General features: G+C 48.6%; 1 protein-coding gene across 3 annotated transcripts in view; it reads right to left on the bottom strand.

Annotated features, from left to right (window-relative positions):
- The window catches only part of LOC146813540 (double-stranded RNA-specific adenosine deaminase-like), a 318,386-nt gene that overhangs the window by 150,560 nt on the left and 143,450 nt on the right, over positions 1-24,376 (bottom strand). For all 3 annotated transcript variants that reach the window (XM_085620305.1, XM_085620304.1, XM_085620303.1), the window contains one exon: positions 13,518-13,641. In XM_085620305.1, the coding sequence (XP_085476431.1) occupies positions 13,518-13,641 (124 nt within the window). The remainder of the gene's footprint in view (positions 1-13,517; positions 13,642-24,376) is intronic.

Below are 24,376 nucleotides of genomic sequence, written 5' to 3'. Positions count from 1 at the left end.
GTACAGGGAGTACACCCCCGTACCTTGCTCGTGGACGGGTACGACCTCTATTGCGCCTTTTAGTAGCATACTTTGCACCTCCTGCTGTAAGAGCGTTAAGTGCTCTGAGGACATAGGACGGTTTTTTGGAGGTATTGTGGGTGGAGTTGAAGTCAATTCTAGGCAGTAACCGTATTTGACAATATCTTTGACCCACCTGTCCGTGGTGATGGAGTTCCACGTGGACAGGAACCTTTGTAGCCTTCCCCCGACAGGTGTTATGTGGTCGGGAGGAAGGGAGAGGGCGTCACTGCTTGTTCTTGGGGGAGGACCTGGTGTTGCCGTAGCCGCGTCCTCTGCCCTTTGTGCTGGAGCCACGATATCCACCCCGGGTGTTTTTATCGTAGGTGTTTTGCGTGTTGCCCTTGTTGTATGTTTGCTGTGACCCCTGTCCTCTACCTGCTCCTCTATTTCCGGGGCGACGAAAGGAGCCGCTCCGAAAGGACTGCGTTTGTAGGGCCCCCATGGACTTTGCAGTGTCTGTGTCCTTTTTTATTTTCTCTAGGGTGGTGTCAACCTCCGGCCCGAATAAGTAGTCGGGGTTGACAGGTTGGTTGAGGATGTTATTTTGTACCTCCGGTTTAAATCCGGAGATTCGCAACCAGGCGTGTCGTCGCAACATGACGCTAGTGTTTATGGCTCTGGCAGCTGTATCTGCGGCATCCAGTGCACACTTAATGGATGCATGTGAGCAGTTGTCGCTCCCTGATGAGGATCTCTGCACCTTCTTTGAATTGGTCAGGGAGATGTTGGAGTAGTTGCTCTAATGTGTCGTAGTGCGCTCTATCGTAGCGAGCGAGGAGCGCTTGAGTATTGGCAATGCGCCATATGTTAGCTGCCTGGGCGGCAACCCGTTTGCCAGAGGTCTCCAGCACCTTGGACTCTTTGTCCGGGGGAGGAGCGTCACCTGTTGTTTGCGAGTGTGCCCTCTTGCGAGCATTCGCAACGACAATGGAATCCAGAGGTAACTGGCCTCTAATGTAAGTAGGGTCCCCAGGCGCTGATCTGTATTTTTTGTCGATCCTGGGGTTTATCACTCTTGCCCTGGTGGGTTCCTTGAAGATGTCCTTTGCTGGTTTGAGGACCCCCTTTAACATGGGCAGAGTCTTTATATTCCTTTCTGAGGATGCGAAAGTATCCATGAGAAAGTCGTCCTCGATGGTGTCAGAGTGAAGTTGCACCCCATGATTGGCCGCAGCACGTTCAATTAGAGCGTTGAACGCGGCAGTGTCCTCTGTGGGAGATGTTTTTGCTCCATAGAGTTGCGGGTCCTGTGCATCCATAGGTGCACCTGGGTCTACAGGGTCATCCCAAGCTTGATCAGGGTCCTGTTGGCCATCAGGGTCCATCTCTCCGGGGTAGGGGACTTGGTCACCCATGTAGTCCTCCAACGCATCCGTGTCGGAGTGTGTGGGAGAGAAGGATTGTGGATCCTGGTAGGGTGAATGGAAAGGTTCGTAAAGAACTGGTTCCGAAGCCACTGGCAGCTTTCTCTTAAGTGGGATCCGGAAGGAGTCCAAAGCTGGCTCAGAAGTTATTCTCCTTTTGTGGATAATCATCCTGCCGGTGTCGGCGTCGATGAGATGCGATGGAGACGTCTCCGCAGAGCGTTCGGCAGGCGTGATCGTGGTGTGGGTGACCCGTGTCCTGATTTGGAACAGTTTCGGGGCCGTGGATGGTGGCAGGCCAAAAGTAATGTTGGCTGGTGCCGAAGAGGCTGTTGGAGCTTTTATTGGCTCGGAGCCCGACGTGTCCTGGAGGACCGTTTTGTTTTTGGTGCGTTGCGCAGCAACGGGTCGCACCTGGAGCGCCCTCGATTCCTTTGCGCCGACCGGTTCTGTGGATGCGGGCGTGGACTTTTTCGGCGCCGGTGAGTCATCGAGTCGAGGGGCGGGAATGGCCGTCGACGTCTTCGATGAGTGTGGCTTTGGTGGTGCCGTCGAAGCGGTGGGAGACGCGGCAGGCAGTTTGACCTTTGGGGTTGGAGCCGATTGCGTCGGTGCCGGGAGCCGAGTAGGTTTGGTGGCACCGAAGGTCTTTTTCCGTATGTCGACTCCGACGTCGGCCGCTTCAAGCTCGGCACCGAAGTCTCGTTTGTTGCGCTCGGTGCCGACGGGTTTTGCTGGCGTCGAAGGTGTGGAGGGCCTCGATCCGACCAGCGCCACTTTCGGTTATGGTTTCAATTGAACCAATACAGCTTTTGGTTTCGGTTTCGAAGAAGGGAAACCAGCCGGTTTGGGCATTAATGGCTGCCGCTGAATGTCCGAGGCCGGGCCCGAGGGCGGGGCCGAAGAACTGCGGGATAGGTCTTGGGTAAGGCCCGAAGGCGATCCCTCGACCGGAGCCATAGACTGTTGCACTGGGATTTCCTCAGTCTGAACGGGTAGGCCTTGCTCGTCACCGGAGCTACTCTCTTCGGCCCCTAAGGCCTCATTGTAGTCTCCTACCTCGGTGTCGTCTTCATCTCTGCAAAAGAGTGTTTCGTCGACGTCTTCCGATCCGGAGTCATGTTCGGAAGCGGGACTGGAGGGTAGGTTCTCCACTTCTTCGACATCTTCGGTCTCGGCGCTGAAGATGTCGGCCGGGGCCGGTGCCGCTTGCTGCGCCTCGAGTCTCGCCGCTCGTCGATTCCGGAGAGTCTTCTTGGATCGAAATCGGGCACAGGCCATACATGTAGATTCGTTGTGATCCGGTGAAAGGCATTTGTTGCACACCAGATGGACGTCGATGTGTGGATATTTCGCATTGCGTACAGGGCACCGCTTGAATGGTGTCCTCGATTCCATCGTCGTTGTCGGGTCGATGGTCGGGTAAGATGCGAAAAAGTTGGTTCTGGAAGTTAGTAAACTAACAAAGATACTATCGATACCGATCGGGAACAGTACCGACGCGAACTACAGGCCTTTTGGCCTGGAAAAAGTTTTTCCTAACTTGAGTCAAGATAAGCACATCCGAACCCAATGGCGGAAAAAAACAATCTGAGGATGGAGAGGATGCCCATGCGCACTGTAGTCCAGGGGAGGAGTCACCTATCCCAGGATACTTCGAAGACTCTTCCAGGACAACAACGTGCAAACATCCGGACCCAACACTAGGCGGCGATCTATGCACAGATATGAATTCAGCAGCCCACATGCCTCGAACCATCCGATTCGAACATTGCTGATGCAACTAATGCTGAAGGCGATAGTTCACATCTATGTGCAATTAATCATCTAAACGAGGTATTCCAACTTTCACCTACACCGGTAGACGACTTTTTGTCTACAGGATTAGAAGATTTCATGTTTTCTCCAGGCCCACACACTGACTTTTGATTCAGGCACAAAGTGTTCCGATGAGACACTGAATTTGGCCTTCATTCTTTTCAGACAAAGGACTAACTTCAGAACTTTTTTCCTAGGATTAATTTTTTCCCCCCCAAAATTTGTATTTTTTGGCACAGTAATCTGCTTATAGTAGAACTATTCATAGAGAACAGAATTCTTTGAAAATGTTCCAGGGGCATTATGTCACCTTGTCACATCAACAATTGATTTGTGTTAACCTGATATGAAATGGTTTTGGCCGCTTTTCTTCTGTATTAACGAGCCATTTCATCATATGTATATATTTCTGGTTCATTCTTGTTGGCATTTTCAATGCACGCATATACTTCGAATTAAACATTGCTTTTAATATGTACAGCACCTTATGCATAACAATGGTTTTGTAATGCATTTTAGGATATATGTTTTAGATATGTTTTAGCTAATCATGCAATACTCTCTTTTAGATATGTTTAGTATGTTTGGGATTTAGTAATGTCATTCATACGAAACTGGAGTGGGTGTTGTGTGTGGATTTAGATTCCGTACATAGGTTTCCAGATTTTTGCCCCTATATAGGTACAATCCATATTGCCCTTATTTAGGCATAGAAAATCCAGCCCTTATTTAGGCATTGTCCAGGCTAACCAAATACAGGCATGGTCTCCTACATCCGTCCATCCACATCACAAGGAGTTCTTGGAAAACCAGACTCTTAAGCCTTTAGGAATTTCCCTTGCTTGGATATTGATTTCTCCAAGAACTCATTTATTATGCATGAACATATATTCCTTAGGGGTTCATTCATGACGTTCCGATGCCCGACTTTTACGTCAATACAGGCATTCCTAAACACCTTCAAGGTATAAATATACCTGCACTTGCCCTGGGAAACCACGGTTCCGGTACGGTCCAGTTCGCCTGCCTACTTGCGGTTCGCCATGGCAAGTTCGGAAGGAGATCGAGTTCCCACCTGATGCACTGACCAGACGCTGTCATCCCCCTCGCAGAGAATCCAGCTCCAGTGTTCCTGACTCCCGTTGCGGGGTGTTAGATATAGAGTCCCGGAAAGAGATTCCAACCTCATACATTCTAAGGTATGGAGCAGACTAGAACTTAGAGAAACTTTTGGCAACTCTTGGCAAAACTAAAACTATAGTTAGCTATACTTTAGAAAACAGCACCTACTTCTTACCTTGTACTACCATTGGGACAGCGTCTGTGCCACAACCAACATGAGGAACAGAAACTGCGGCGACAGCAGCTGTGCCACAACCAGCATGTTGAACAGAAACCACTGCGACAGCAGCTGTGCCACAACCAGCATGATGAGCAGAAACCAGTGGGACAGTGTCTGTGCCACAACCAGCATGAGGAACAGAACCCACGGCAACAGCATCTGTGCCACAACCAGCATGATGAGCAGAAACCAGTGGGACAGCGTCTGTGCCACAACCAACATGAGGAACAGAAACTGCGGCGACAGCAGCTGTGCCACAACCAGCATGATGAGCAGAAACCAGTGGGACAGCGTCTGTGCCACAACCAACATGATGAACAGAAACCAGTGGGACAGCGTCTGTGCCACAACCAGCATGAGGAACAGAACCCACGGCAACAGCATCTGTGCCACAACCAGCATGAGGAACAGAAACCACGGCAACAGCATCTGTGCCACAACCAGCATTAAGAACAGAAACTACAGCAACAGCATCTGTGCCACAACCAGCATGATGAACAGAAACCATTGGGACAGCGTCTGTGCCACAACCAGCATGATGAACAGAAACCACGGCGACAGCAGCTGTGCCACAACCAGCATGAGGAACAGAAACCACGGCAACGGCTTCTGTGCCACAACTAGAATGCAGACAAAAACAAAGAGACAACAAGAAGCAAGGAGAAACTGCTACGACGACATAGTTACTACAAACCACAAGAGCACCGTTCTAAAAAGTAGCAAACCAAACCAATCAAGATAGCATAACTACAACAAAGATCAAGTGGAAAGTATATAGAGAGAGAACTGTTCACAAAACATAAAAACCATTGAAAGAGGAAGGTAACCACTAACAGAAAGAAGAAACCCTAATGGGAATATGTTGCTATAAGCAGCACACAGAAACCATGCACAGAACATCATTTAAAAGAAACAAATAGAAATTATCAGGAGAGTATGATTACATAAAAACAGCAAGCAAGAAAAAACCTAGGAAAAAGGGTTACCACATACGGAATCCAGAAATCACAGAGCATGGGTACAACAGACAGCAAGCTGAAATTTGGCAAGACGATTACCACAAACAGCATGCACAAGGTATGGCGAGAGGATGTTATCACAAACCACAAGCAAGAACCTTTGGATTTTTACTACAAGCACCAGGCAGAAAGCATGCTGAAGAGAGATTGGTAACAGTGAGCCGGAAGCAGAAACACAGATAGAGGAGAGTTACTACATACAGTATATACAGAGCACTGTTAGAAAGACGAGCGTCACTACAAGCAGCATCCAGAAAGCATGGACACAACATAGCTATAACAAGCAGCAAGCTGAATCCACAGAAAGAGAATGGTTACCACAAAATACATGCAGAAACAATGTTGTGAAAATACAAACAGCAAGCAGATCTGTCAAAGAGTGTAATTCTTACCAATACAAGGCAAACATCAACCATGCATGAACATCGGTACCACAAACAGCAAGCAGAAATTACAGTGGCAGCAAAAGTACCGAAACATCAAACCAAACCCTTAAACAGTGGGCATGGTTACAGGCAAGCAGAACTATGGAAGGGGAAGAGTTACAGCAAGTAGAAAGAAAGGAAAATGCTACTTACCAGTATGCATCTGTTCTTGGCATGTAGAGCTGCAGATCCACATACTTTAGCATAGATCGCCATCTGGTGTTGGGCCCTAATGTTTGCACTTGTTTTTGTCTTAGAAAAGTCTTTGGAAGTAACGAGATAGGGGACTCCTCCTCTGGATGAGTCCATGGGCATCGGCTCCATCTTCAGATTGTTTTTTCGCCAGCAGAGAATGATGGAGTTTTGTTAGAAACAGAAAAAGATGCCCATGTGTGCTGTATCTAAACAGGATAATACTGGAACAGATAAAGGTAGCCGGGGAGGTGGGTGGGAGTATGTGGATCTGCAGCTCTACATGCCAAGAACAGATGCATACTGGTAAGTAGCATTTTCCGTTTGAGGCATAAGAGCTGCAGATCACATACTTTAGCATAGATTATATAGCAGTAGTTTGAAATAGTGTTTTCAGTACAGCCTGGCCCACACTAGCTTGTTGTTGCGTTTGCACATCTACACAATAATGTTTTGTGAATGTGTGCGGTTGTCACGATCATTGGCCCACGGCCGAGACATAGCACTACACTACCCAGAAGCCCCACGCCACGCCAAACAGGAAACAGGAAGGCGCTCCCTGCCCTCCGGAACTACAAAAGTTTGCCGCTCCCACAGGAGGGGGCTTGTCAATCAACGGACACGAGAGAACGAGAGCCGTTAATCTCTTGAAGCCGCTGAAGGCGTCTTGCCCAGTACGGCGCTGCCATCGCCCTCGTATCATTTTCCCCCGAGCCTGGCCTTCAGGAGTGTTGCCAGCCAACCGCGAGACTCGGTCGGCGGAAGGTGTTGTCCCCGCGGGACGACCGAGTCTCAATCACGCCATTGACCCCTCATCCTGGGAAGCGTTTGCAGACGCGTTCCCTCCCTCCTCTGAACCTTTGCGTTTCCTGCGGTGAAGCAACCGGACGGAAACGTCATCCAGATCTGCACGACGGACACCAGCCACGGTCAGGTATCTGAGCTGTCCTGCCAATTCGAGGGGCTTGCTATTTGCGGTCCCAGCTGGTCCTTGCTGATTTTGCCTTTAGTGCTTGTTGTTTTGTTTTGTTTTAGAAGTATTCACGGGCCACTGCCACGTGTGCTACTTCTGGCGCGTGATTCTTGCCATTTGCTGATTTTGAGTATTTAAACTTACGATTCTTGCCATTTGCTGATTTTGAGTAATTTACAATTCTCACAAGCGTACTCTGTTGTGATCATCCTCCTACGACTCCCAGAATGCAGTAGAGATAACTGGTCCATGATTCACCGTCGTACCTACCACCCACACAAATCTCCAAGTAGCAATCGAGTCTCGCAGGTACGGAAAATATCAGGAACAGTTACAGAAGCGGAAGGGAGAACTGGGGTGGGTCTGCTTTCCCTATTAAAATTAGACCTTCTATCTCTTCCCCTGTACAGTTTCCCTTGTTGGCCTGGCCGGACTATCTGGAGACCTGGAAGACAGGAGAGACGCGGTGGTGTTTATTCTTTGTCCCCTTTTTTTCAGTTTCTTCCCGAGAGGGCAGTCCCCATAGCGGAGTTTTCATTTCCCTGTGTGGTGCTGCGCCCTGGGGAATTTGGGGATTTATTCTTCGATCCTCGTTCCTGCTGATGATCTACCGAGGTTAGTGGCTATCCTAGTTCGCAAGCTGCTGGCATCGTGACAGCGGTGTAGTCCATGTAGCTGCTTTGCAGATGTCATTTAAGGGAATGTTCCCTAAAAATGCCATGGAAGCCCCTATTTTATGTGTAGAGTGGGCTTTAGGGGGAACGGATAGCGTTCGTTTTGCTTTGTGGAAGCAATTCTGTATGCATTTGGCGATCCATCTTGCAATGCCAGATTTTGATATGGGATTGCCTTTATGTGGTGGTGAGGACGGACACAAAAAGCTGTTTTGTTTTGCTAAAAGGCTTTGTCCTTTCAATATAATAAAGGAGTGCTCTCTTTACATCAAGAGTATGAAGAGCTCTTTCTGCGACTGACTGTGGTTGCGAGAAGAATACTGGCAACTCTACAGACTGATCGAGATGAAACGGAGAAATTACTTTAGGGAGGAATTTGGGATTTGTCCTGAGGACCACTTTGTTGTGATGGAGTTGAAAAAATGGTTCTTGAATAGTCAGTACCTGTAATTCACTGACTCTAAGGGAAGTAATGGCTACAAGGAAAGCGACTTTCCATGTAAGAAATTGCAACTCGCATTTATGCAGAGGTTCAAATGGAGGGCCCATTAATCTAGTGAGAACAATATTTAAGTTCCACACTGGTGAGGGTGGAACCTTTGGAGGAATTATTCTTTTGAGGCCTTCCATAAATGCTTTGATGGCTGGTACTCTGACCAGTGATAGATGTTGTCTATTCTGTAAGTAGGCAGCTATTGCAGAGAGGTGTAACCTAATAGATGTGAATGCCAGATTACACCTTTGAAGATGTAGTAAGTAACATATGATGTGTTGAATGGACACATCTAATGGACTGATAGTGTTGTTGGTACAATTTAACACAAATCTTTTCCACTTGGCTGCGTAGCAGGCTCTAGTGGTGGGTCGTCTAGCTTCTTTTATAACATTGATACAGTCAGGGGGTAGGTTAAGGTAACCAAACTCTATGACCTCAGAAGCCAGTTCGCTAGGTTGAGCTGTGCTGGGTCCGGGTGTCTGATCCCTCCATGGCTCTGGGTTAAGAGATGTGGGGAGAGATGTCGTTTTTTGTGCGGGACTACAGATAGTTCCAGTAATGTGGTGAACCACGGTTGTCTGGCCCATGTTGGAGCAACTAGGATGAGAGTCAGTGAGTGTTGCTGCAGTTTTCGCACCACTAGTGGAACGAGTGGGAGAGGTGGAAAGGCGTACGCAAATTTGCCTGACCAATTCATCCATATCGCATTGCCTCTGGACAATATCTGGCGGCGAAGCTTGGGCATTTGGTGTTTTCATATGTGGTGAACAGATCTATCTCTGGTTGCCCTCAAGTTTGGAAAAATGGTTGAAGAACTTGTGGATGAAGTTCCCACTCGTGAATCTGTTGCGTCTGAGGACTTAACAGATCTGCTATGCTGTTTTGATCTCCTGGAACGTGTTGGGCTAGGAGAAAACTGTTCTGTGGAATAGCCCATCTCCAAATGCTTTGTGCTAGTTGGGAGAGCTGCAGGGAGTGTGTCCCGCCTTGTTTCTGTATGTAATACATTGCTGTCATATTGTCGGTGCGGACCAGGACAGCTTTGCCTAGAATGTGTTTCTGGAAGGACTTTAACGCTAGAAATATGGCTAGTTACTCCAGGTAATTGATGTGGAGTAACCTTTGTTGAGGTGTCCACCTGCCCTGCATGGTATGATGTAATAGATGAGCTCCCCAGCTGGAGAGCGATGCGTCCGCTGTTAGCACAATCTGTGGAACAGGCTCGATGAACGGTCACCCTTTGGAAAGGTTTTTGGTGTTCCACCACTGCAAAGAGCGATGCGTGCGACCGTCCACCAACACCAGATCTGTTAGCTGACCTTGAGCCTGGTTCCACTGACGTGCGAGACATTCCTGTAGAGGACGCATCTGGAGTCTTGCGTTCGGTACTATGAATATGCAAGAGGCCATCATCCCTATCAGCTACATTAACACTCGAGCTGGGAGAGAGTGTTGCGGCAGAAACTTTGTATGCTTGCTATCCTGGTTGGACTAGGATATGCAAGTGCTTTTGAGGTGTTTATTGTCGCACCAAGGTATTTTTGTGTGTGGAACGGTTGTAGGTGAGACTTTGCGTGGTTTATGGTAAACCCTAAGTCGTGAAGCAGTTGAATTGTGGCGTGAGTGTGGTGTACACACTGATCGTGTGACTTGGTTTTTATTAGCCAGTCGTCTAGGTAGTGGAAGACATGAATCTGTTGTCTTCGCAGGTGAGCTGCAACTACTGCTAGACACTTGGTGAAAACCCTGGGTGCTGTGGTGACCCCGAATGTGAGCACAGTGAATTGGTAGTGCTGACCGTCCACTACATCACGGAGATATTTCCTGTGAGAGGTGTGAATGGGAATATGAAAGTAGGCGGCCTTGAGATCTAAAGTGGCAAGGAAATCGCATTGTGTGAGAAGAGGAAAGATTTGTTGAAGAGTGACCATGTGAAAGTGGTCTGATTGTATGTACAGGTTTAGGGATCTGAGGTCCAGGATGGGTCTCAGAGAGCCGTCCTTCTTCGGAATGAGGAAATACAGGGAGTAAACCCCTGTATTTTACTGATACAAGGGAACTGGTTCTATTGCATGTTTTTGTAGGAGGGATATTATCTCCTGCTTTAATAGTGTTAAATGTTCTGTTGACATTGGATGTTGTCTGGGTGGTATGTTTGTGGGGGGGGGGGTAGAGGTGAGTTCCAGACAATAACCTGACTGAACTATTTGTCTCACCTACCTGTCGGTAGTGATGTTGTTCTAGACAGGTAGAAACTGTAGTAATTTTCCCCCGACCGGAGTGGGATGGTCTGGGGGGAGTGGAGGGAAGTCATTGGGTAGAGGTGGAGGCAGATCCACTGTTGTTGGTTTTGCCTCTACCTTTGTTATTGTTGCCTCTATAGCCTCCTCTTTGGTAACCTTTGGTGAATGTGGTTTGGGCGGGAGCCTTAGAAGACGTGGATGGGTTGTCAGAGGAATAGCCTCTGGAGCTGCCTCTGTAAGAGCGACGAAAAGAACGTCTGGGAGCTTGCGATTGCAAAGCTCCCATTGATTTGGCTGTGTCAGTGTCTTTCTTCATCTGTTCCAGAGATAAATACACAGCAGGACCAAAGAGGTGTTTTTGGTCAAATGGCTGGCTAAGGATGGAAGTTTGCACCGCTGGCTTAAACCCTGAAATGTGTAGCCATGCATGCCTACGTGACAGGACACTTGTGTTGATGGCTCTTGAGGCGGTGTCTGCGACATCTAGAGAGCACAGAATGGAGGTGTTGGTGATGAGCTTACCCTCCTGTATGAGGTCGTTGGCCTTAGTTTTATATTTGTCAGGGAGGTGTTGCAACAGGGTTTCTAATTCATCATAGTGTGCCATATCGTATCTGGCCAACAGTGCTTGAGTGTTAGCTATGCACCATATATTAGCTGCTTGTGACGCTGTACTCTTGCCAGAGGCGTCTATGAGCTTTGATTCTTTGTCGGGTGGTGGTGCGTCCCCCGATGTTTGTGAATTGGCCCTTTTTCTGGCAGTGGAGACTACTAGGGAATCCAATGGTATTTATCCCCTGATGTATATAGGGTCTGCTGGGGCAGATTTATACTTTTTCTCAATCCTGGGGTTAATAACCCTAGCCCTAACAGGGTCTTTTAACACCTCTGGGGCGTGTCTAATGACTCCCTTTAACATAAGAAGAATAGAAGTGGACTTTTGGGCTGTATCAAATGTGTCCATTAAGAAATCTTCCTCCACAGGGTCGGTGTGTAAATCCACCCTGTGGTATTCTGAAGCCCTATGAATGAGTTGGTCGAAACCCATGGTGTCCTCTGGAGGGGAAGGTCTAGAGGGCTAGATGTCCTCTTGTGGTATATTGGGGACATCTGGTGTATTATAATCGTCCCATGGGTCTGGGGTTGAAGGCGGACTAGGATCTGGGTCATCGTCATCGTCTGCACCCACCTCCCCCCATCATCTGAGGTGGTCTCATCATCTGCTGGTGGAGGAGATGAGGGTGGAGATGGAGAAGGGGAGTGATGTGGAGGTGGTGAAGGGACGCTGAGAGGAGATGTTGCAATGTCTCTCTTCTTTGGTGGAGATGGAGCCGGTAGAGGCATGTCCATTGGTCTCTTCTTAGGGCTTATAGTGAGTTGCCCTGTATTAGGGTCCTTCATAAGTGTTTTTTGCAGTGGATCTGGTTGAAAAAGTTCTTCTGTTTGAGGTTAACCTTTAGGTGCCGATTTTTTCGGTGCCAAATGCTTACGCGGCACCGATTCTGAAGCGGATCTGTGCTCTTCAGGCTTGAGAGCATGAGGTTTTTTAGTCTCTGAGGGGGCCTGCAGGACCAGTAGTTGTTTTGGTTCAGAGGGTTTTTTCGGTGCCGGTGGTGTTGTACTTGGTTCCAATGGCTTTTTCGGAACGGATGGCTGCGTACCAGAATGTTTCGGTGTCGATGTGGTAGTCAGCACTGTGGAGGAAGAGGGTTTCTTTTTCGGTGCCGGGGTCTTGGTGTCGGCTCCGACGACAGGCTGACTCGATACCGAGTGGCTTGAAGGCTTAGTTGTAGACTTCTTTGCCAGGCCCGGAGGCGGGGCGTGATAAGTAGTGTCCCGGTGAGCACCAAGGCCCAAAGGAGAAGGTGTCACCGAAGCCTTTTGGGGGGTTTTAGGGAGGATTTCGGGGTCGACGTCAGGACTTACGACCCGCTGCCCGGGAGTGATGTCTTCGACGTCGGAGTCAACTTCGGAGTCGTTGCCGAGGTGTTGTGTGGCCTGCTCCTTCTCTGGTACATCGACACCCTCGTGGAAGATGTCATCGGGAATGGATGTCGACGAGCGAGCCATGGTTCGTCGAGCTCGACGGTCCTGAATGGTCTTTCTGGAGCAGAAGGAGGAACAAGCTGGACAGTCTCTGGCCTCGTGCTCCGGTGAAAGACACAGGTTACACACCTCATGAAGATCTGTGTGTGGAAACTTCGATCCACACGGAGGACACTTTTTAAATGGAGTCCTTTCCATGAGCCAAGGTAGGCCCGAAGGCCTTCGTCGACAACCGGAACCGAAGACTTTGAAGTTGAAGATGCGTGTCGATTAGGAAACGCGATCGAAAACAATACCGGAGAAAGGTGAAGGATTGCGCGTCGAAAGTTGTATTGTTCACGGTACCGAACTGGAGCGCGAGAAACATCTGAGCCCGATGGCGGAAATAAACAATCTGAAGATGGAGCCGATGCCCATGCGCACTATCATCCAGAGGAGGAGTCACCTATCTCGTGACTTACAAAGACTTTTCTAAGACGAAAAACAAGTGCAAACATTCCGGGCCCAACACCAGATGGCGATCTATGCTAAAGTATGTGATCTGCAGCTCATATGCCTCGAACATAGCGGTTACTATAAATGACAAACAGAAACCATGCTCAAAGGGCTGCTAACAAAACAATCAGAAACTGTTGAAAGCATGATTACAGCGAAAATCATGGAGACAAGAGGGGGACCACAAAAAAAGAAGTAGAGCATGTAAAGAAAACCTGGTTATCACTAACAGCAAGAAATAACAAGAAACACAAGGAGAAAATATTGACTGCACAGTTATCACTAGGAAAAACATGGAGAAAGTATAGGTAAGCAAGTAGAAACCATGTCAAGAGGAACATTATCCCAAACTGCAAGCCGTGTGTACCTTTTCTGGTTCTTTTTCCAGCTCCTTCAGTGCTGCCTCGGCGGCCAGTTGCTTTGCTAACTTTGTGCTGTGGGCAGAAACTGCTGGAAAGATCCGGTCACCAAATGTTACACAGAAGCTGAACCTACAAAGAGTGGAGAGATGATCATCAGCCCACTTCCAAAAATAAATACTGGACCCAGCCCATGTACAGAAACTACCTTTGAGAGCAGAACCGTACAGAACCGTACAGAATCACGAGGAGGAATAATGCCTTGCACAAGGTATAAGGGTGTCAGGAGCCTGCGGAATGTACTCACCCCATAACAATAGCACTTCAACTTTCAGGTCATGTATCTGGTTTGTGAATACATAGAATGTTAAAATGTGCATCCCTAACTTGAACCTTCAGAATGCAAAGTTGTGCAGCCCTAACAGGACTTATCATAGTATACAAGGCACCTTTGGCGCTCCTGCTACTTTTCACTGAAGCTTCAATACATTGGGCAACATCAGAGCAGGTGCATTAGTACTTACGAAGAAGATAAGCAGACGTCGGAACTGACACTTGTACCCAGTCCACACCCATTACAAACCTACCTCTGCTCCTTCACATACACACTCACCTCTCCTCCTTCACATACACACTCACCTCTCCTCCTTCACATCCACACCCACCTCTCCTCCTTCACATCCAAACCCACACCCCCTCCTTCACATCCACACCCATCTCCCCTCCTTCACATCCACTCCCCTCCTTCACATCCACACGCATCACTCCTCCTTCACATCCACTCTCCTCCCCTCCCTCACATCCACACGCACCACTCCTCCTTCACATCCTCACGCACCACTCCTCCTTCACATCCTCACGCACCACTCCTCCTTCACATCCTCACGCACCACTCCTCCTTCACATCCACACTCACCACTCCTCCTTCACATCCCCACCCACCTCTCCTCCTTCACATCCCCACCCACCTCTCCTCTTTCACATCCGCACGCACCTCCCCTCCTTCACATCCGCACGCACCTCCTCTCCTTCACATCCGCACCCACCTCCCCTCCTTCACATCCGCACCCACCTCCCCTCCTTCACATCCGCACCCACCTCCCCTCCTTCACATCCACACCCACTTCCCCTCCTTCACATCCACTCACCTCCCCTTCTTCATGTCCACACTCGCCTATCCTCTTTCACATCCACTCACCTCTTCTCCACATCCACACTCGCCTCTACTCCTCACATCCACATTCGCCTCTCCTCCTTCACATCCACTACGACCTCTCCTCCTTCACATCCACGCACCACTCCTTCACATCCAGAACGACATCTCCTCCTTCACATCCACAACGACCTCTCCTTCTTCACATCAACGCACCACTCAACCTTCATATCCACAACGACCTCTCCACCTTCATGCCCACACTCACCTCTCCACCGTCACATCCACAACGACCTCTCCACCGTCACATCCACAACGACCTCTCCTCCTTCACATCAACGCACCTCTCTTCCTTCACATCCATGCACCTCTCCTCCTTCACATCCACACGCACCACTCCTCCTTCACATCCTCACGCACCACTCCTCCTTCACATCCTCACGCACCACTCCTCCTTCACATCCACATGCACCACTCCTCCTTCACATCCACACTCACCACTCCTCCTTCACATCCCCACCCACCTCTCCTCCTTCACATCCCCACCCACCTCTCCTCTTTCACATCCGCACGCACCTCCCCTCCTTCACATCCGCACCCACCTCCCCTCCTTCACATCCGCACCCACCTCCCCTCCTTCACATCCGCACCCACCTCCCCTCCTTCACATCCGCACCCACCTCCCCTCCTTCACATCCACACCCACTTCCCCTCCTTCACATCCACTCACCTCCCCTCCTTCACATCCACTCACCTCCCCTCCTTCACATCCACTCACCTCCCCTCCTTCACATCCACTCACCTCCCCTTCTTCATGTCCACACTCGCCTATCCTCTTTCACATCCACACTCACCTCTTCTCCACATCCACACTCGCCTCTACTCCTCACATCCACATTCGCCTCTCCTCCTTCACATCCACTACGACCTCTCCTCCTTCACATCCACGCACCACTCCTTCACATCCAGAACGACATCTCCTCCTTCACATCCACAACGACCTCTCCTTCTTCACATCAACGCACCACTCAACCTTCATATCCACAACGACCTCTCCACCTTCATGCCCACACTCACCTCTCCACCGTCACATCCACAACGACCTCTCCTCCTTCACATCAACGCACCTCTCTTCCTTCACATCCATGCACCTCTCCTCCTTCACATCCACACGCACCACTCCTCCTTCGCATCCACACGCACCACTCCTCCTTCGCATCCACACGCACCACTCCTCCTTCGCATCCACACGCACCACTCCTCCTTCGCATCCCCACACACCACTCCTCCTTCACATCCACAGACACCTCTCCTCCTTCACATCCATGCACCTCTCCTTCATATCCACGCACCTCTCCTTCATATCCACGCACCTCTCTTCCTTCACATCCACGCACCTCTCCTCCATCACATCCACACGCCCAACTCCTTGTAAGAAACTGGCTGTATATATACTACACCAAACTGAGGTATAGTGTGTATAGAGTCCAAGTGTCCCCAGAGGTAGGCAGAGGTTAATGTTAGATAGAACCTTACTAGTGGTAGCTTGGTCGAGCTGTAAGGCAGTATCAGAGAACAGTGTTAACACCGTGACCGCGGCGTGAATTCCGCAGCGGTGCTGGATTTCTAATCAGTGGGCGGGGTTCAGACGGACCCCGGCCGTCCCCCGCACACCGTCATATGGGACGGCCGGAGGCCGTCTGCAGCATCGAAGGGGTTAAGCATTTGATGTACACACTCAGTCAGCAAACGAATTCACACACTCAAGAACTGAACTCTAGGCCAATTGTTTTTGTATAAAAAATATACGGTTGTTTATTTCTAGAACCAAGCAAGCCTGGTACAGGTAAGCATTAAATACTTTTCAGTAATAAGTTTACTGGATATCGAACAGATTGTAAATGCAATCAAAATTGTACTTTGTTTGATTTACAGGGGAGCAGTAGTATGCAACACTTAGCAAATACAGTACATTGGAATGAATAGGCTTTTTCAATAAATTGCAGGTAAGTTACGTTTACGTTACTTTTTCTAACTCCGAGCTGGATGCCTAGATTCAGCACCGGGACATTACCTGTAAACAGGTGAGTAAATGCGTTTTTGTTATTCTTGCGATTTTTAAAGAAAATTTTCAGATTTCAAAACTCCACACAAAAACTTTAAGGAGCTGTAGATTGAAATGAATAGGCTTTGTCAACAAATTAAGTTACTTTTACGTTACTTTTTCTAACTCAGCACTGGGACATTTCCAGTAAACAGGTGAGAAAACATGTTTTGGTTATTTGTACAATTTTTAAACGATAACTTTAGTTTTCAAAACTCCACACTTTTAGTCGTTTTTTGGAGTGAAAATTGTCAATGTTATCCTATGGAGGAAAAAAAGGTTATCGGTTTGCAGGTAAGTAAACAACTGTGGAAGTTAAGGTTCTGGGGTTACACTCAGGGGTCTCCCAGGGTCAGTGATGCACTGGAATTGAACCCTCAGAGGCACTAGGGCGGCCGGGTGCAGAGTGTTGAGGCCCAATGTTAACCTATGGAGAACCTCCGGTTTGAAGAAACACTGCAGGCTTGGGTACAAGGATCTTCCAGGTGCGACCACCACTTAGAGGGGTAAGTTGGGATGTCGGTGGTTGGTTAGGCACCGCTGGGTTGGCCACACAAGGCCGTGGGGCGTCGGGTGCAGGGGTGCCTTGGGACGTCGGATTTTCTTACCCGCTCTGGTCACGGTAGATGGGGTCCTCTGGATTGAGGCTGCAGGCATCGTCTGGAGGCTAGAGGCAGGGCAGGGGTCTCTGGATCTCGGGTCAGGATCGCCAGGGGGACCTCCTCATGGTATTGTTCCACTCGAGCTCGGGACGGGTTCAGCGGGTGCAGAGTGGGCTGGATTCGTGGTCTCTGGCTGGCACCAGAAGCTGCAGTTAGAACAAGTCCGGTGTTCACTGGAGATTCAGTCTTTGAAGTGAAGGCAGGCAGGTCCTCCGGGGTTTTTGAGGTTGCTGGCTGCAGGGCCCACTGGGGTTTTGCAGGAGCACGTTATATGGGAGACAGGCCAGTAGGACTGGGGCAAAGGCAGTGGGCATCGTCTTCTTGTTAGCTCTGCACGGCTTTTCGTCCTTCTGATCTACTTTTCTTGTGGTTTCTGGATCTGAGGAAGAAGGTTCCTGGTGCCCCTAAATACTAACTTTAGAGGCGTTACAGGTAGGTAAAGGGCAGGGACCAATGGGTCCCTTCCCTGGGGTGGGTACACCCCCTATTCTGCCACACTCCAGTGAAAGGGGGGCAGGAGCCTGTCCCTGGTTGGCTGGGTCTCCCCATCCTCAAGATGGCGGGGACTAAAGGTTGTGCTTCACCTCGGCTCCCCCACCTTAGGGGTGGAGTTGGCAGAGGAGGGCACACCTCTCTTCCTCACTTGTTTTTCCGGCCGGTTCTCTCTCCCAAAGTGGGGGGTAGAACCAGTGGGGACCAGTTGCTGAAAGCAGCAAAGGGTCTGGGGAGGCTCACAAAGGCGGCATGCCTTTGAAGCTTCTCCTTCGTAAACCCTGCCCATCCTGGGGGAGGAGGATTGGCACCTCGTCCCAGGATGTGCATTGTTTCTGGCCCCCGAGAGCAGCAGCTCTCGACCCAATGGTCCAGAAACGTGTCTGGTGGTGGCAGCGGAAAGCCGCCACTCAGTCAGGTCACTAGAAGTTGGTAGAGTTTCAGGGGGCATCTCTAAGATGCCCTCTGTTGTGCATTTTACATTAAATCCCACACTGGCATCACTGTTGGTTTAATGTGCTGAGAAGTTTGATACCAAACTTCCCAGTCTTCAGTGTGGTGCTGTGGAGTTCGGAATGACAAACTCCCAGCACCATATACTCTTAATGGCAGCACTGCACTTACAGTGCCCAGGAATTGACTTGGGCACTGTAGGGGTACAGGGCTCATTCACCTGTACCCACACCACTGGCATAGGGCACCCAGCTAGAGGGGTGACTGATGTATGCCAGGGCAGTGGTTTGTGGACATGGCACACAGGAATGTGTGCCATGTCGACTCTTTACTTTGTTCTGCACCAAAACACGCAGCCTGCAAAGGCAGTGTGTGAGTGTCAGGGTACAGGGCCCTTAAGGGTGGCACAATAAGTGCTGCAGCCTTTGGATGCCTTCTCTGGTCACAGTGCCCTGGGTACCTGTGGTACCATTTACCAGGGGCTGACATGTGGCCAGAGATGCCAATTGGGTTAGTTTTGGGGATAGAACACAGGCCCTGGGAACCTGATTGGCAGGGACCAGGGCACACCAAGAAAGAGTGCATCAGTAGTCTAGCAAAAAGTGGGGGGGGTTATTGAAACAGAAACCCACTTTTCTACACTCCTCCTTCACATCCACACACACCACTCCTCCTTCACATCCACACGCACCACTCCTTCACATCCACACGCACCTCTCCTCCTTCACATCCACACCCACCTCTCCTCCTTCACATCCACACCCACCTCCTCCTTCACATTCACACTCCCCCCGTCCTTCACATCCACACTCACATCTCATCCTTCGCAACCACACTCACCTCCACACACACCTCCCCTTCACATCTACAAACACACACACACCTCCCCTTCACATCCACACACACACACCTCCCCTCACATCCACACACCTCCCCTTCACATCCACACACCTCCCCTTCACATCTACACACACACACCTCCCCTTCACATCTACACACACACACCTCCCCTTCACATCTACACACACACACACCTCCACACACACACACCTCCCCTTCACATCTACACACACACACCTCCCCTTCACATCTACACACACACACACCTCCCCTTCACATCTACACACACACGCACCTCCCCTTCACATCTACACACACACGCACCTCCCCTTCACATCTACACACACACGCACCTCCCCTTCACATCTACACACACACGCACCTCCCCTTCACATCTACACACACACACCTCCCCTTCACATCTACACACACACACCTCCCCTTCACATCTACACACACACCTCCCCTTCACATCTACACACACACCTCCCCTTCACATCTACACACACACACACCTCCCCTTCACATCTACACACACACACACACACACCTTCCCATCTACACACACACCTCTCCTTCACATCTACACACACACACACACCTCTCCTTCACATCTACACACACACACACACACACCTCTCCTTCACATCTACACACACACACCTCCCTTCACCTCTACACACACACACCTCCCTTCACATCTACACACAGACACCTCCCCTTCACATCTACACACACACACACCTCCCCTTCATATCTACACACACACACACACACACACACACCTCCCCTTCACATCTACACACACACCTCCCCTTCACATCTACACACGCACACACCTCCCCTTCACATCCACACACACACCTCCCCTTCACATCCACAACCAACTCTCCTCCTTCACAGCCACCTCTCCTCCTTCACATCCACAAACACCTCTCCTCCTTCGCATCCACGGATACCTCTCCTCCTTCACATCCACAGCCAGTCACCTCTCCTACTTAACATCCACACTTGCCTATCCTCTTTCATGCCAATCCCTTTCCTATTAATAGATTTTGATGCTGGCTGAAGTAAAGGGATGAAAGTGATTGCATAAATGAAGGATTAAGAATATCACATCTACCAAAATGAATATTTTTCTTACTTCCTAGCAGCTTCAGTCCTAAACATCAGAAGAATATTGAGCATGACAGAGTAGGTGAGGCGGGCTGCTTGGATAATCAACAGCTAGTAGTCGATACTTCTAGATCACATATTATTCAATAATTCACACCCATGGAGAAAAAAAGAGAGAATACACCCACAGTTTTCTGTTAAATATATTCACTTTTTATATTTCCAAAGAAATGTAGAAAAACGGTAAAGACATTACCACATATGTTAAGCGATAAGCAGGTTGCTCAAGGGGAAAAGTGTAGGGAGGAGAAGTGCTAGTGCTTGAAATACGAAAAGGGGAAAATTACAGGCTGTAGCGTGTCAAAGTAATTTTCGTTTGAGATGGATACTGGTTATTAAGTGCAGCAAAAACCAGTATAGCAAGACCTGTCCACAACATAATTCTTACAACAAATTTGTCATCAGTTTGTAGGTGCATGGATGCAACATCCGATAATAGGGCAGGGTAATGAGGTGTGGTACAGGCCCTTGCTTGGGAGTATGTGTCGACGTTTCGACCCGGCTTATGCGTAGAGGGTAACTTTAAGCCTCCGTTGCGGATCTTCTTTAGGACAGAGGGGAAGTGTGAGGCCACTAATTCCTAGTCACTGTCACTTTCTTGGTTTCTGTTCTGGAGATCCTAGATACAATCTCCCTATGAATCTTAAGGTTGGATCATTCCATTAATGGTCTTTCTTTTCAGGTATCCAACAACTAAAATAAAATAAAACAGAGGAAGGCTAAATAAATAACATGCAAAAGAGTTGTCCTTATGTGAGCAATACGCAAATTCTTATTTTCTCACCCTCCCTCACTTTTTTAGAACACACACCTATGACTTATCCTGGGATCATGGCGGGTGCTGTAGCTTCACTGGTGGGGGCCATCACTCCTCTGTCCAGGACTCTACCTCTTTCTCATCTTCCTCCGCGTCTGGAGGTTGGAATGCAGAAATGTAGACTCTCTGGGCTTCAGTAGAAGTCGGTGTACTTTTCTGTGGCACATGCAGGGTTCTGTTTAGAATCCGTTTGGAGTTCTTCTGACACAACACCCTCTCCCTATTACTAGTTTCTTTCTCAGAATCTGCTTCCTGCCGGCTATTTCCTTCTTTCGGTCAAGAGTCTTTAAGTCCTTTCTCTCTCTTTAAATATTATGCTCTCATCTTGTTTCTTTGTCTAGCCATTCTTTCCTGTACATTTTACACCTGCCTAGTTCTTTCTTTCCGTTTACTGTTTCTAGAATTGTTTTTTACACTTTCCCCCATTGGACTATTTGGGATCTGATTGCGATGCATTTCCCTCGCAGGTAAGTCTATCCCATTACACATCTCTTCGAACATTTGCACTGTCGGCCACACAGGCCATTATGTTACACCAATTCTAGCGATTAACCAATAAACATCTTAGCCTTCCCCGTGGAGATATCAAACATCATCCAGCAACTGGAAAACAGCTCTCCTTGGTGTTGTCAATGTTCAATAGAAGTGCTTGTTCTACCAGCAGTTCTCCTCCCATGTCACTTGGCTCTTCCTGCTACCGACCCTTCGCGAGGGGAATGGTAGGTATGATCCCCATGCAGAAACAGTACCTGGTACTGGACTCAATGTAGTTGTACCACAGGATGTTTTTTACATTATTTTAATCCAGTGGAAGTGAGAATGCCTCCACAGTTAATGGTTGATGAGAACAAGTCTCTATAGGTACTAGAATGTCTTCTCTGGCTTGCATACATGGGCAAAAAGTAACACGCATTGGCATAGCCAGTAGGTCTCGTCTTTGGGACCTTATAAGTATTTAGCCATGCAACAATTGATGTTGTTGCACCAAGGATATTGTGCTGCATAACTAAATACTTATAAGCTCCCAAAAGCGAGACCTATTGGCTATGCCAATGCTGGTTATATTGCGCGAGGGGGCAAGAGGCCACGAAGGCCACCCCTGGTGACAACGTGAAACCAATTCCAGGTGATTGAGGAAGTCCTGGCAGCCTCTGGGTGCCCGCGGTGGCAGGAAAGTGGCTATTAACCTAAAAGGCCAACGGAGGGACGGCCTCCCCCGGCCTCTGAGCCAGAAGCAGCGCTCGTAAAACAGGCTGACAAGTGCGTGTCAGTCTCGGAATGAGGAGCAATACATGTTTTTGCAATGCACACACAGTAGTGCGGTACTGTACAAATGGAAGATGTGCCCTATACAAATGCTGGTAAAATAACACATTTATGTTTTGAAAAACAGGAAGTTATTTTTATTTACCAAGTATAACATGGGTTTTTGGTCGTGTTTAAGCGGAGTTGTTTCTATTCTGTTCCCACTGCACCAGGAAAAAAAATCTTCCTTTAGTCTCAGGAAAGAGTAAATTGTCTCCAAATGTGCCTCTGATCTAGTTGCTGTATCCACCATGAGGTCTTCTGAAATTTCGCTTGGCTCCTCTATGTGCGGCATCTGATCGACCTTGCTTGCAGTATTGCTCAGCGGTGGCTTGAAGGTCTGGAGAGTAATGCCCCTGAGCCATCAAACATTCTCGGAGAATGAGGGAGGTAATGAGCGGTGCCCCAATAGTCTTCTGGGAAGGGGCAGAGGCCCAAGATGGCTTTGAGAGCAACAGCTGGATTCAAATGTTAAATCTATCGTTTAACATTGCACGAGATTGCACAAACATTGACAAATAGATCCTTGCGACGTATACGGGGAGGGTTGATCTGTATAATAACAAGGGTGCTCATCTGCAAGGATGGAATGATACAGCAACTGGAGTACGTGAACAGACACACATGAATAATTTCACGCCTGTGTCAAAGAAAGGGAGTGATCTTCAACATTAAATGCTCGAATGCTCCTCCTATGAATATATACGGTAGCAATGCAGCCATTGCTCTTGCTAGAATTAGACAGGACTTGGGGTACGTGGAAATGCTTAGTTTTCAAAATGTAATAAACGTAGTTCTTAAAAGAGTTGAAGGATTTACAAATATTCTTAATGAGCAGTTTTGTTTGCGAGAGTAGACGAATGTCAACGAGCGCGCGCGGCCACACTAATTGAAAACAGATGGCCCCTGATCGCCGCTGCTCGCTTCCGCAAGGTGGATGCACAAGCACAAGTGTAATAAAAGTGCAGATCGATTTCTAAAGGTCATCTGCTAGAGCAGTGCTGCGCTAGGCTCACCCTAAAAATAAATCAAATAATGGCACGGCTTTTAAAGTTGCCAAGGCAGTGGCTGCACCTACCTTTGAGAGCTTTAGTAACCACGGTTGCGAGGTTATGTGCCACCATGCGTTGCATGGAGCGTTCTTTGTGAGACCTACACAAGCATGGATTTCAGATACTGGGAGATTAGTATCTATCGGAGAACATTCACGAAGCCGTGGATGCTTGCCTGCCAGGATTAAGAAGGCTATAGGGGACAAAACCAATTTACAAGGGCTGAACATGCACTCTTGGTGTGGTGCAAATAAAGTGTGAGTGCTCTCCTAATATCAGCAATGACCAGGGAACTCAGTGCTTTGTAAGATGGCTAGAGAAGAAAACTGAAAACAGCTTCTGAATTCAAGACACAATACAAGACAACATTCTCAGGAAGAATGACTTGGTCTAAAGCATTGTTCTTAAAATTCTATCAGCCAAACCACTTCAACCAAATAAACACTCTTCCTATGTCTCCAGTTTAGTCAACTCTAGTTGTGGGTATTTAACACTGAGGGAATATTACCCCTGTAAGACCACTTTGGTGCTAAAAGTTCCCACAACATCAATAGTGATCAACTTATGTGAATACTCGGGGATTGATTGTTCCTAACTGGAATATTTGGCTGTACCTCAGACTCGAGAGGGGTCATGCTACTGTTGAACAAGTTACTTACCTTCGGTTAAGCTTTATCTGGTAGAGGCAGTCTAGCCACAGATTACTTACCTTGGAATTCTCCCCAGGCACCAGACTGGATACAGAATGTTTTCAGCAGTACCCCTGAATGGTGGTAGAGGGCGTTGTGCAACTCCTCACCAACATCGTCCACA

This window comes from Triturus cristatus, chromosome 7, assembly GCF_964204655.1.
Source record: "Triturus cristatus chromosome 7, aTriCri1.1, whole genome shotgun sequence".
Classification (NCBI taxonomy): Eukaryota; Metazoa; Chordata; class Amphibia; order Caudata; family Salamandridae; genus Triturus; species Triturus cristatus.
This window is presented reverse-complemented; position numbering and strand designations above follow the sequence as displayed.